This window comes from Erpetoichthys calabaricus, chromosome 4 (assembly GCF_900747795.2).
Source record: "Erpetoichthys calabaricus chromosome 4, fErpCal1.3, whole genome shotgun sequence".
In the NCBI taxonomy this organism is placed as follows: domain Eukaryota; kingdom Metazoa; phylum Chordata; class Cladistia; order Polypteriformes; family Polypteridae; genus Erpetoichthys; species Erpetoichthys calabaricus.
In genome coordinates, this window is record NC_041397.2 from 268,606,669 (window position 1) to 268,621,379 (window position 14,711).

Sequence of the window (14,711 nt, forward strand, 5' to 3'; positions counted from 1 at the left end):
ACTGTTTTTGTCAGTTTTACACTCCAAACACAATGACATGTCCTTGTATCTTGCCTGCTGACCAGTGAGTGTACCATATTGTGGTAAGGTGAGATGGGGATCTCCGTTGAAAACAGTGCGATTAGGTGGCAGTAGGCGCACATGCCCTGGGGTGTTGATGGGGAGATTGGCTGGACCTGCATTAATATGCAAATGTGTGTGGTTCGGACAGTTTCCTCCTTAGTGCTTTGGGGTTTACAATTAGGACACCTGCTCCCACGGGGATAAAAGGAGCCTGAGTTGAGAGAGAAGGAAGAACAGGAGTACAAAGATGAAAAGAAAGAAAGATAGAGGTTAAAGGGAAAGAAATGAATGAAAAGCTGAGCCAGCACTGAATGTGGCCCCTTGCTGAGCAATCTAGGAGCAGGAGTGATCAACTGCTGAAGACTGGGAGATGGTCTTTTGTGGGTTGGAGGAGCAGGGCTTGTGGGGTACCCCGCTGAAGAATGGTGGTGACGTCACAAGCCAACTCAAAGGTTGACTGCACTTGCTGAATGACATCTTCTGTTGCTAAGGGTACACAGAGGAGACATCACTGACGATCATAAAGGTTTTATAAGTGATATTGATTATGTTTTAACCTCTAATTTAACTGTTTGGATTTATTTGTAACTGGATTATTTATTGACTTTTAACCTTCACCGTAGTAATTTTTTTATTATTATTGGAATTATTTACGTATGTGATTAAAATGAAACCTGCACCGCACTTATTGTTTGACACTTTGTTAATAAAAACGCTGAGCACCTTTGACAACACCACCCTTGCTGTGATGTTTGTGTCCTCATTGTCCAGTGCAACCTCAGTCGTGATGTCCCGGGCTCAAGGAAGTGATTCAGACATATGTGGAGCTCAGTGTCCTAGCCAACTGCATGCAGGACCGGCAGTGACTCCCTGCAACCTTAAAACTGGATTAAGAATTCAGTATGAATGCATAATTAATTTTTCACTCATGTTATGCTATTAATGATGCAAAGTTCTCGTTATCATCATGGCCACAAGGAAGCCATATTTCCACATCTTTGGTTTACTTACTATTATTATTTTATTTATTTATTTTTTAACTTCTAGATCGACCTGGTCTTACAAATCAACATGTTATTGACCAGTGTCAAGAGGATTTTGCCATCACACTGAAAAACTACATTGACACGAAGCACTGTCAACCACACAGCAAGTAAGTTGTGTCTTCATGGCTGGGATTTCAGTGCACAGTAAAATGTGAGATGGAGTTTGTGCTTAAGACTGTTTGTCCTGTGGGCTGATGGCATACAGTCCTTATGGTTGAAGTAGAAGTAATCAAATATATGAAGTAAACGTTCTTATGTCATCAAGCATTTCAAGAGAGCAGAAAATTGCCTGGAACCTAATCAAGAAAATGTAAGTGTTGACAGGTTCATTAGGAGAAACCTGAAGGAAAGGACAAAAACAAAAAAGTGTGTGTGTACATATTATATAAAAAAAAATCCTGCGTCGAGGCGAGACTTTTTTGAGATTTTTTCACGTCCCGCGAGACTTTGGCCATGAGATTTTTTTCAAGTCATGCCCTCCTCTCAACCATATTCAACCACGCACACAGTACTCTCATCTCTCATTCGTGTGAATGCTTTTGTCAGACACAGTTCCTACTCTCTCAGCTCACTTTTTTAAGTTCCCAATTAAAGAAGACATATTATGTCCAAATCTTATTGAAGAATTTCATCACGAAGGGTTATCAACAGTAAAACTGAGTACACAGGCAATCCTAGCACCGAGAAATGATGAAGACAAACAAATTAAGAAATGTCAACTGGTTAAATGTCAAATTGGTTATATGCGTATAAATAGACTATGCTGAAACAGTTGATGGTGATCATGCGGAACATGAAAACATCAACTTAAAATATCCTGAAGATTATCTACAATCGTTAACACCGTCCGGTTTTCCACCACACAAATTACTGTAGAAAGAAGGATGTATCCAAGAAAGGTAATGTAGTAAATCTTCCGCGGATAACATTAGACAACAAAGGAGGTCTTGATATGCCATTCGTATTAAAACGTTGGCAGTTTCCTGTTAGAGTAGCTTTTGCAAAGACAATTAACAAATCAAAGAGCCAAATATTTGAAAAAGTTGTTTTATTTAATAGAGAGAGAAATTAAATTCAATCACGAGCAGTTATACGTTGCGTTGTACAATGAAAGTCCAAACACAGAATCAAAATTCAATGCGATATTGACGAAAATTGAACTAAAAAAATTGTTTTTACTGAAGTTTTACAGTAAAAGTGTAAGTTTAAAGAGTATTTGCTTGTTTATTTCAAAGGCAAACAGAATGAAATATTATTACTCAATGAATATATAATATATATGAGTGCAGCTGACCTTACAGCTACAGGTTTCTGGATATCTGAAGTCTGCAGCGGGAATGTTAAGTTGCCAGCAGTTTTTAAATTACTTTGATGTGTATGAGTCTGAATGTGCAGGTTTATACTTCATGCTCAGAACCGTACGCGCACGCATCATGGCTGCTACGCATTCCCATTTAATGTGATGCGTGCATGAGTTGCAGTACCAGCAAAAATATGGGTGGCGTGTGTGTTCAACTTTTGTTACGTGACGTCAGTTTCATCATTTACTATCAACCTGTGATGACAGGCTTGCAGCTCCAAGAGGATCAATGTGTGTGCTTCGATGTTTGATGAATGGTTTAATGCAGTGAAGCAAATCATCAGACTTAAATGCTGGCATGCAAATGTGTTTATGGTACTTTTCTTCAGCAATTTTTCACATAGGCAATACAAGCATCGCACATTCTCAATTGTAAAGACAATACATTGTCTCACATGCCATCTTTTGTGTAACTGTTGCCATTGTCTTTTTTATTTACACCTTCACAACAGCATCAGAATGCAAAGAATTTTATTTTTAACATCTTTGTCACTCAACTCATCACACAGCGTAACTGGACATTGTTTTCTCACCACGATGATTTCTTGCACTGCCACCTGGTGGAATCCTCCAGATCTACTTAAGGTACGCACATATAGACGGTACACTGCTCGAGTAGCAGCAGCGTTCTCAAATGCACACATTTCGTAGCATTAAGTACATCTCCAACCTAAGAGAACTTCGTCCCTTTTGGTTACTTTCTTGTTGTTAGCATTGCCAAGATTAGTGGCAACTCTTTGTAGTCCTGTGGTTTTGAAAATGTATGTTTGGGCGTAACTTACTTTTACTCTTCTTTGCTCCCCCAATGCAATTCATGTTGGGCAGTCCTGACCAGCTTTTTGGTGTCCCAGACAGGATGGCCCATTGGTGTCCTCACTCTGTTGTGTACTTAGGTGGCTGCCAAATGGTCATTTCCAAGGTATTGTCTACTAAGGTATTGGTTAAGCTGTGAACAGCCAGCTGTTTTTTGGTTTGAAGATGTTGGTTTGGGCTTTTGGAATCCTCCTTTGTGGTCAAGTTTTCCCTTCTGGCTTCAGAGACTGGTTCAACCTGTGAAAACCAGTGCGTTTCCTTTGATTATTGATTTACAGTTGGTATTTTTAGCTTTATTGATTTTTTTGGATCAGTTAACATTTGTTACCAGGCCAAGATATTCAGCAAACTGGTTGTCCTCACAAATGCTTGATTTTTTTTCTTTGGTTGTGTTTCCCATGGGCTGTGGTGGTAGAGTTTCAGAGCATGGCACATTTAACTGTAACACGTTCACATGGCAGCCTACAGTATGTGATGAGGCTACAGCCCAGTGAATGTCCCAATGTGCGCAGCTCCTCAAAGGTAATGAAGTTCATATGGGGGTTCACCTTTTTACTTGATGTGTTGTTTTACCAAAATGCAGAGGGAATCGATGAGATCCATGAAGCCTCCCTGCTTCCCAAAGACAGCCTGTTCTTTTGTGTGGTCCAAGGCACTACTCTGCCTGAAGCTTTTGCAGAGTTGGACTTTTGTTGGAAAGCTTCAAGATGATTTATTCAGTCCTTTAATGTGGCTGACATTACATTTCCATTTCATTTTCCCAGTAGATCAGTTAGCATTTTAGATGTCATTTTGGCAGGAGTACAGTCAGCCCTGGGATTTCTGGTGCAGTTGATTTGTGGCCTTCCACTTTTGTATCAATTTGCACTTTGCTGTATTAGCCCATCTTAAAGCCCTGGCTTATTCAGTGCTGATTAGGACATTTAGGCTGGCTGCAAATCTTCAAGGTGAATTTATCTTTAGCTTTTAAAGTCTGTCGTTATCTTATTTTCACTGCGTTCAATGTGTTGTCCACATCTTAATTTTGACCTTTGCCCCGTTGGGGTTGTGTGGTCACCATATGCTGTTCATCCATCGCAGGGTATTTTCGGGTCACCTGGACTGTTCATTTCCTTCCCCCCCCCCCCCCCCAATGACATCACTGCAGTTTTGATCTCAATAGCCATATTACTTTATTGCTATCTTAAAAAAATGGGCCTCTTCCCTCTTTGATTTGTACATCCAGTCGTTTTTATCCCTCCTGATAGAAACTGCACGCACCCCAAGCCAAATTCCCAGCAATATGCTAAATCTTCTTTCTAAACCGGGGATGAGATGCTAAATATTGCTATCTTGTTGCTTATTTCTTTTAAGTATTTATTTCTTCATTCGTTGATTTCAATGACACTGCATGTACACACAACATGAAATACGCCTTGAAATGAAAGCTGTCAAAGCTGAGAGGGTGGGCTTTAGCGACTATCGTGTTTTGAGTAGTGAATTGTTGGTAGAGTGGACAAAGACCTTGGGCCATATTTAAAACAGTGGACACTTGTTCAGATACAGCCTCCTGAGCAGAGCCGCTTGAATTATAGCAGTCTCTTTGGGCAGTTGTCTCTTGAACTCCTGTCTGCCACAACGCTGAGCGTGCATTACTGCAGCAGCCACTGGGGCGGGGGTCTCTCAGAGATATTCAACCTGAGGCACTGAGGCCCTGTATGCTCATGGGTGAAAATGGCAGTTTTCATTTCAAGGCATTTTTCATGTTGCTTGTTGTGTCACTTGTAGTAGAAAAAAAACAAAAAAAGTCTTGAAACGATCCTATTTCTAAGAGATTTTATCAAGTCCCACCCTCCTCTCAACCATTTACGATTAACGGCCCACAGTCCTCTTGCCTGTCAGTCGTGTAAATGCTTTTGTCAGACACAGTTCCTGTGCTCTCAGCTCTTAGAAATTTTTACGTTTTCCTCACTTTAAGTTCCCAATAAAAGAAGATGTATTATGTCCAAATCTTATTGAAGAATTTCATCCTAAAGGGTTATCAACAGAAGAAATGAGTGCACGGCCAATCCTAGCACCGAGAAACGATGAAGTCAAACGAATTTATGTGAAAATTGTCATCGGTTACATGGTGAATTGGTTAAATGCGTATCAATAGACTATGCTGAAACAGTTGGTGGTGATGGTGCAGAAGATGAAAACATCAACTTACAATATCCCGTAGAATATCTACAACCGTTAACACCGTCTGGTCTTCCACCGGCCGAATTACTGTTGAAAGAAGGATGTATCGTAATGTTATTGCGTAATTTATTTATGAGTGATAGGCTATGCAATAGGACAAGATTAGTTGTATTTAAAATTGGTCTAACAATTCTGACATGTAAAATTTTAACAGGCGACAAGAAAGGTAATGTAGTACATCTTTAGGGGATAACATTAGACACCAAAGGAGATCTTGATATGTCATTCGTATTAAAACGTTTACAGCTTCCCGTTAGAATAGCTTTTGCTGTGACAATTAACAAATCACAGGGACAAACATTCAAAAAAGTCGTTTTCTTTATTAGAGAGAAAGAAACGATATTCACTCCCGGGCAGTTATACGTTGTGCTGTCACAATGTAAGTCCAAACATGGAATCAAAATTCAAAGCGATATTGACAAACAGTTAATTCCAAATACTGTTTTTACTGACATTTTACAGTTAACGTGTAACAAAAGTAATTGTGTGTTTAATTTCAAAGCCAGAACAAAAACGCATAACACAACGCATACCTCTAACGCAACATGAAACAATTTTATTTCAATTTATTACATTTTACTATTTTTTATTATGGTTAATTACTTGCTGTAATGTAAAATAGTTAGGTCTGGTATGCATGTGTAACAATTCCCATGAAAAGAACAATCTGTTTAAATTGTACATACTCGAGCGGCAGATCTGCGAAATGGCTAGCGTGTAGAGCCCGTCTGGGGGTTGGCAAGCGAAGCGAGCAGAGGGCAGAGCCCCCTATTCTTAATTAAAGAAACATATCTTTAACCAAGACACGTCTGATAAAACCTTCTTTTAGTCCGTAATCAGGCAGGAGAAGAGGTTGTCCATTTATGTCACCTGCAGCACCAAAGGCAGCGTCTCTCTCTACAGTCTGTTACAGCATGATGGGAATAGTCCAGTATTAATTAAAGGTGCAGCTCTACTTTATAAGCAACTGAATTTACAGAACAGTGTCAATCAGTGCATAACATTTACTCCGATTGGTTCGTTGGTTTACACCCAAATGACTTCTATAAAGTAAAAGTCTATTCTTACTCTTCTTATACCCATTGGGTTGAGCCCACCACCATTGAGATGTCTGTGTACGTGACAGCTGCCCATTCTGTTTGGATCTCTTGGTCACCTTTCACTGTACTTTGTTGTTCACTTGACCTTGCGCTGGTTTGTTGGAATGCCTGAACAGATTTTGGACATCTATGAATTCTTTAAGATAAATGCTATATTTTAATATGGAAATCATATCAAAACACTTTATCCTAAATGTCTGTGACCCCCCAAGTTTTTTTTCCACACTAAAATAAATCAATGAAGGAATAATACAATAAATAAGCAACAAAATACATATATTTTGTATGCCATTTCATTTCAAAATGTTTATTAATTTGTGTGTGTATTGATTTATTTTTTCTCCACCAGCAGCCACAGAACAGAAATCAGCATCGAGTGCTAAAGTTACGTCAGCACATACAGCCGAGTGAGAGATCTGGTAGCCAAAGTAAAGTACATCCATTTCCACCCGCATTAACATTCATCACGATTGAATGGCTCACACCCCATTCGGAGAACTTCTGTCTGTGTACATCAAAGGCAGGAGCAGCGTGTGGGGCTATGGCTGCAGTCGGGAAAGCAGTGGAGGGGTGGTCAGCCCTGACAGCTGTACAGCTTTAAAATGTGAGCGCAGAGTGTGCAGCCATCCTACCATCTTCACAATGGCACTGTCACGGGTTTGGAATGGTGCTAAAAACACTCAAGTCCCTAGTGTAGTGTGCTGTGCTGTGCAGATAAACGTTAGTGGGCTTTGGGCATACATGTTATTGCCAAGTGTCAGTGTACATTACAGTCAGTTGTTGTTATCGGAAACCACAGATTCTGGAGCTTTGACCCTATGGGAAAAATGGGGTTAGGCCCCAGCGGGATGCCAGTTATCGCCCCTCGCAGCTCAGTCATGATCCTCCCATGTGTTCCACTATGGTAACCCAGTTACGACGTTTACTTTTTCTCTAGTCCTAAAGTTTGATCGTCTTCTAGACGCTCCACCAGAGGCCACATGGCACCTGCAGCAGGGTTGATCCAAGGACCTCCCTAAATATCCAACCGCGTGGCGTGTATAAAGGGCAGGGACTTAAGTGCAAAATTACGACCCACACTTCTTGGGAATTCCTCATTTGTGGGGAACAGTTGTAAGCCAAGATCCCCCTCATGAGTGTGTTCAATGGCTTACCCACTCCTCTTGCACAACCGTTGATCCATTCAGTGCAGCAAGGGGGCAGCACAGACCTGCTGTTGCTCCAGTGGTATAAGCCTGTCAGACATTGTGCCTGTGACTACAATCTGAGACGTCTGTCCCCAACCCTTGGACCTTCTTCGCGGAGCGGTGCGATTAGATCGAAAGGGGATTCCCTTTGATAACAGTGGATAAGCAAGTCTGCAGGAATTGAACCTGCGAAGAGTGAGGATTTACTGTGTATATTTACAATCGATACATGGTCCACATGTTAAAGGGGGCCTTGGAGAAAACTAGCGGTCACTGCAGGCCATACGTAACATGTTTTGAAAACTGATGAAGTGAGCTGCTTTAGAAAGGGCCAATGGTCAGATCCGGCCTGCGCCCCCTGAACGTGGCACCCCTGCTTTAGAGCCACACAGTCCTAATGCCAGTTTTGATAATGCAGAGTCATTCAACCCAATAAGCTTCTCTGTGCTTTGACTGTTATGTTTCTGAGCAGTGCAGCCAGTTCTTCAGAAGTATCTGCTTTGCCTCCATGTTGGGTGTACTGACAGAACTACTAAAGTTTGATCGATGCACTGGCATTTCACAGCTGCTTGGGCCACCATGGACACGTTTTGTAGGTTGTCATCACTATGTGGATTATTTGCTTTGCAGCAGGACCTGCACTTCTTCTTTTTCTAAGTGGTCTTCTCTTTTTCAGGTTCCTTTTCCCAAAGATAATGGCTTGCTTGACCGAGCTGCGCACAATGAATGAAGACTACACCAAGCAGGTGGTTCAGATCCAGAATATCCAGCCTGACGTAACACCACTAATGATGGAAGTTTTCAGCCAGCCACTGTAGTACCAAAGCCAATGCCGCCAAGTGGGAATGGTAGCCATGAATGTATATAATCTACTGTGAGTGGCAATAAAGACTTGTGAAAGACCATGATGAGGAGCTGCACTGGTCTGGAAGGGCCATTAGAAGAAAAAAAAAAGGAACAGCGAGGTGAGGGGCTTCAGGTTCTTACACTTAACTTTGCCATTGATTAACTGCCAATGACTAGACGGAGAAAGAGAAACGGAAGGCAGGGGTTTTGAGCTTCGGCCATTCTTAACACAGCAGCCAAAATATGTCAGAGGGCTTTAGGAATCGACTGGCCCTGCTCATCGGGAGGTTCGGGCAAATTGGACCAAAAGACAGGAAATAAACACTTGAGACATTTACACCACCATTTACTGGTTGATCGAACAGGAGGAGCTTGTGCTCATGGTCCACTGTGGTCCTCAGAATTTTTAATGGGCTCATTTGAAGTGGATACGGGGAGACAGCGAGGCCATGTCTAACAAGTTGGACCTGTTCAGATTGCAGATCCACTGATTCAGGCCTCGCTGGTTGTGAGAGGAGAGGGTACACATGTGAAATGGGTAATGTAACGGTGAATAATGACGTGTGAGCAGTTCAGACCACTTTTTTGAAGAGTTCAAGAGCGGATGAGTCCGATTTGCAGAATGGCACATCTGTGTCATTGTTAGCAGGGCGTGTGGGAGAGCCAGTGTCGTCTTCTCAGGCTGGCACTGCCATAAAGAGCACTGCAAGGCCATCCAGATTACTAAAAACGAAGAGGCGGCGAAACACCAGTGTCCAAGATTACTGCCCAGTGTATTGTAGGTCAAAAATAACATTCCAAATCTACCATCAGCACCTCCTGGCACTGCTCACCTGACCAGTTATGATGGACAAATAAACAGCTGATGGAACGTCATTTCATCTCAGCAAGCTCTTTCCTTTCGTTCTGAACGGAGATGAAGAGTTGGGTGATGAGCGAACTCATCATCACGCTGCATAGCCACGTATCTTTTTTCCTTGAGCACAAGGCCACCAAAACATAGAATTACAAACATATCCTTCTAAGCCTGTGATCTTCAGCTTCACGAGTGGGTTTTGAGCACAAATGGATTATGAAAATCCACACTCAGCGTATGATAGCATAGTAGTATACAGCATCACATCGTACTGTTTAACCCATTTATGTACTGAACGCCATTTTTATGGTTGCAGGGAAGCATAGCCATCGTGGCAGCAGTGGGCACAAGGCAGAAACCAGTTCTTGATGGGCAGACTTGCTCTCACTCGGCCTGGATGAAAAGCCACAGAGATGCATGGGTGAGAGAGTCTCGTACAACGCAACGTGATATGAGGTATCACATGATGCCACAGTCCAGGACAAGACGCGCCCGGAGTCCCGAGTTTAAATCTCGGCCTGGACACTCATTTACACCTTCTTCCCATGTTCCCAGGTTTTCCCTCTCCCTGGGATTCCGTCAGTTCGGAGTGTTAGGTTAGAAACTGAGCAGGTGGTGCAGTGGGCTTTAATATGCCACTGGGCTTGGCTCTCGTCACTGTGGCCACGTACTGGAATAATCCGCTTCAGGAAAGGAACTGACAAATGAACGATGCTATAGAAGAACGGGCCACTCAGCCTGGCATACTGTAGCTCGGCGCCATCGACTCTGCTATGTAGTCGCTCATTCAGTGGATCTGTTGAATAAATGGCATGATGCACTGTAATATCCTGGTAGGGTGTGCCAACTGTGCCCAAGTTCGGAGGTTTTCCTGTGGTGGTCAGTTGACCAGCGGCCTTCAGTACGGACCTCTCTGAGAGCCGGTGGCTTCTCCTTTGTTTGACGTTGTGTGTATGTAAGTTATGTGTGTCGTGTAGTTTGGAAAAATGTGTGCCAAGGATTTAATTTATAATTTAGTGGAAAAATTCAGGTTTCTGTTTTGAAAGATGAATACTTGTAGTCTACATACGGTACAGTATACAGAACATTTTTGCACAGCTTGTTCCCCCATTTGCTGCTAAAATTAATCTCAGGTTCTTCTATCTAACAGAAGTTTATATAAAAATGAGCTTGAACCCTCAACTGAAGAGCATGCGGATGCTGGGCTTCAGGTTCTACAAATGACTTGTCGGGCCCCCGATATGTTTATTTAAAACGATTTTCAGTTTGTCTGCTCCATAATTGGATGTAGTCACTAGAATCCAACTAGCATGCCAGCCTTGAGCACTGGTGCCGTGTGTGTGTTACAGAAAGATGGAACAATCGTAGGAATTAATGATTCTACAAGTGCCTCAGTCCTACAGGGTAATGTCACGAAAAAAGAACAAGGAGGACCTACGAGTGTATTCAGGCATTTCAGTAGTCCAGCTGAGATGTTGCCTACTGTAGTTAACGTTCTATTAATATGTGACATAACGGGGGCTTTCTTTGTATCAAAGGTCAATAAAATACTCCAAACACTGCTCACTGGGTGTTCTCTTTTATTTAGTTGTACAGCCTTTCTGTGGACCAAGTAGTGACGTTTCGTTTCTTCACCACCAGAATGTTTGATGTCACCAAGACGCCCTTCTTCACAGCTTTAAGAGCTCAAAAGAACGCAGCAGTGGATGGCAATTAAGGGGGCCAGCAAAGCTGCATCACTGTTGGGTGGGCTGCGTGTGCCATCGTGCACACTGAGGAACTCGCACAACGTACGTCATCTAGTTAGGTGCTGGTTTTGATACGCGTTTAATGCGCTTCGGTGTTGATATGTTGTGGTAAAATTGCTCGTTACTTTAAGTAAATCGTGAGTGGAAGCTTCATATGCCAAGGTAGGTTCACTCAGTCGTGTTCTGATCCTGCAACAATACGACTATATGAAAAAAATAAATAAATGATGAAGAAAATGGGTGAGCGATGCTACACCACGTAACAAAAGTGTAACAAATCCCCTCAATCAAAGTCCTCTTCAACACCCAACACATTCTTGGTGGAATCCTACTAAAATGATAACTTCGGTATCAATACCAGTTTTTGGACCTCTACACTAATAGCAGAGTGGCAAATAACGGATACCAACGACCCTGTCTGCCCCATCACAAATCACACCAGACACAAAATCAAACGCGATACATAAAAGTCACCGAGATGTGGTTGTGTTTTTTGTTTTTTTTTGCTTCAGAACTACAATTTATTTCCGATAACGAAATTAAAAAAATTGTTGGTACTTCATGGTTTTAAAAATGTGTCTATCTTGTACTGTTTCAGTACATGTTGTGAAGCAGCAGGCGCATACAGCCGCCCCAGCCCGGCAGGACACAACACCCGGTTTACTTAGAGCACAGCACATAAAGCACAACTCACAGTCCTTTACTCTTTCCTCTTCCTCTCTCATTCCATCCTTCCGCCTTCACTCCAGCATTCATCCTGACTTTGGAATCAGGTGGTAGAAGTCCACTATGAGCCTCTGCAGCTCCCCCTGGTGGACCCCACTGGACCCAACAGGGTTGTACCAAACTCCAGCTCCCAGCATGCCCTGCGGGAGTCCGTGGTGCCACAGCTGCCCAGGAGGGCTGCCCTCTAGCATCCACCAGTCCTCCTGTTCCTGTGGCGTCCATCACAATGTACACAATGCAAAGACTAAAAAAAAAATCACAATTTAAAAGATCAACTCTCCTCCGTGAAATGATGTAGTGGGTAAAGGCTCACCTCCCTCCTAAACTCAGTCATTCCCATTACAGACCGTGGTTACTGGCGTCTTTCCACCGGTGATCAATGGTGATGAGTGTGGTTAGTGAAGCTCTTCCTGGTCCATTCATTCCCTTGCTTGGTACTGCAACTGACAGCAAACAACTGACTAAAGATCGGCCTGAACTTATTACCAGTTATTTTTGACGGTGACCTTATTGTCGACTGCTCTTTTCTGCGCTGTCAGACGTGGATGGAGACACTGAGTGCTGCGGAGGCGCTGTGACTGTTTGACTTGAATGGTATTATTTATTATACGCTTCACGATGACCGTACAGTTGTGTGTTTTCCTACAGTCTCAGGCAGGCTGACATTTTTCACAATTTGTTTTTTCTTTTTCTTCCCTTCTTAAAAAAAAAAAAAAAATCAGCATGAAGAGAGTTAAAGGAAATCTTCAGTGTGGCGGGCTGGAGTCGGACCCGAGTGGCGCTATTCCTCTGTCGTATTTGGTCCCATTTGCTCAGACACCCGAGGCCAAAAGTGACTTATGAGGAGAAGAGCCTGTGGTCCAGATGGCAGGTCTGCGACACAAAAAGCAGAAGAGGCCTTGCTTTGTGAGACGGACCAATACAAACTCATCCGCACAGAGACCGTGCGTACAACCAAAGTGCCGAGCGCTCATTGTATGTGTCTTTTTTGTAAAAATCAATGTTGAAGTATTGGCAGTTATAAGATTTTATTAAACACGATTAGCATTGATTTCAGGCCTTGCAGCAACAGAAGCTTACATTTCCAGAAAAGTAAGCAGACTTTGATATCAGCCATATGTATGCTGTGCATAACCCTCGGATTGCTGCTAATCGGCCCAAATCCATCCCCTAAATTGGGGGTCAGCACAAACACACGCAAACGATGGAGGTCTGCATTAAGGCTGGCCAACTCCTAGCTCCTGTGACTTGGGTCATAAAAAGTGCTTCTAACAAGCTGTGCCGAGCTATTAATGTAAGGTCAGGGGGCGCGGAGATGTGTTACGACGCCAGTTTGAAGAATCAAGGAAATGTTCAGGAACTTGGAGAAACTCGGTGAAATGTATTGTGGTCAATGGGAAAGAAGAAAGCGTACGCCATGACGGTACAATAGTCTTAAGCATCCCCTGATGTCTAGGGAGGTGACTGCCAGTTATGCAGGACCACTTACTGTGGCCAAAAGTGCCTGAGCTGTGAGGCAGCAATGCGCCTCCCTGAGAAAACTGAATAAATAAAATAAAACCACTTTATGTACACTTCTGTGAATTAAGATGAAAACTCTGAATAACTACCAGAGTTCAGTCAAACATAACATTTCCAAGATAAATTTATGCTTAGGCAAGGCGTATCATTAAGAGAGCAGGCAAAATGTTTTTAAAGGTGAACTTGAGGCATCAACAAAATGCTGTCCTGGGTGGTAAGAAGACAAACACGATACCAGATGATCTGACCTCAGCATTACGCTGACAAGCTCATGAAGTACGAAACAAACATCAAGCTGCAATAGTGAGAGCGAGCCATCTGAACAGACCTGCAGTGAAAGCTCACGGAGAAAACTGAAAGCAGGTCCAAAAAGGTAAAGCACCAGGATTAGAGACGAGACAACTGATCCAATCGGTAAGACTGGACCAACACTCTCCTGGACCTCTCACCAGCCACAACCACTTTGAAGGAATTCTGCACCCCAAAATATCTGGAATCTGTTTTTCTCTCTCGGAGTGGTGGGGATCTGCACTGGCAATCGAAAGGGTACCCGAATCCCGTAAACGCCAAAAGTGACTCTACTTCGTTGGGCCCTTGCTCCATCCTGCGTAGGACGTTAATCTGCATGTAGGCCCTCCAACATGCAGGGGAAAAACTTGGAGGTTTGTGGCAGAATTGGCACTCCAGCCACCATAAAATACCTCACACTGGTTCCGTTCCCTCTGAACTGGTGTGGTGCTGAGGTGTCACGTGTTCCATGGCTGCACTCAGGTCCTAATCTGGGATCCCGAGTTGGTTTGCCGTGTGGTGGATACGCCAAGGCCCCGTACCAGTGTGTGCTCCTAACCTTCTCCTCTTTCTTTTGCCCACACAATGGTCACCGTGATATGTGAGAAAAACCTGTAATCTCCCGTTTTTTCCAAATGAGACAGAGTGGACTTCAATGGCAACTCATCTTAAACATCAGCAAACAAAATGAAAAATGTGAACGTCATCACAAATTCCAAATGTCGGGTATCTTAGTCATATGAACATCACGTCCCACATCATCTTTTTTTATTCTTAAAATAATCCCATCTGGAAAACGTGCATTTAAAAGGGGACCAAGCTTAGAAATTCAAGGTCCTTCTTGTTTTAAGGATCCAAAAAGGACAATGTGAGGTGGGGGATTCCTTTAGGGTCCGCATTCAGCACAGTCACAGAACTCAAACCGAAGGTAAAA

At 42.9% G+C, this 14,711-nt stretch overlaps 1 protein-coding gene across 5 annotated transcripts in view; it reads left to right on the top strand.

Annotated features, from left to right (window-relative positions):
- Positions 1-11,056, top strand: part of nr1i2 (nuclear receptor subfamily 1, group I, member 2) — a 245,482-nt gene extending 234,426 nt beyond the window's left edge. For all 5 annotated transcript variants that reach the window (XM_028800769.2, XM_028800767.2, XM_028800770.2 and 2 more), the window contains 2 exons: positions 1,111-1,216; positions 8,469-11,056. In XM_028800769.2, coding sequence (XP_028656602.2) covers positions 1,111-1,216; positions 8,469-8,610 — 248 coding nt within the window. In that variant the 3' untranslated portion in view covers positions 8,611-11,056. The remainder of the gene's footprint in view (positions 1-1,110; positions 1,217-8,468) is intronic.
- Positions 11,057-14,711: the final 3,655 nt, after the last annotated feature.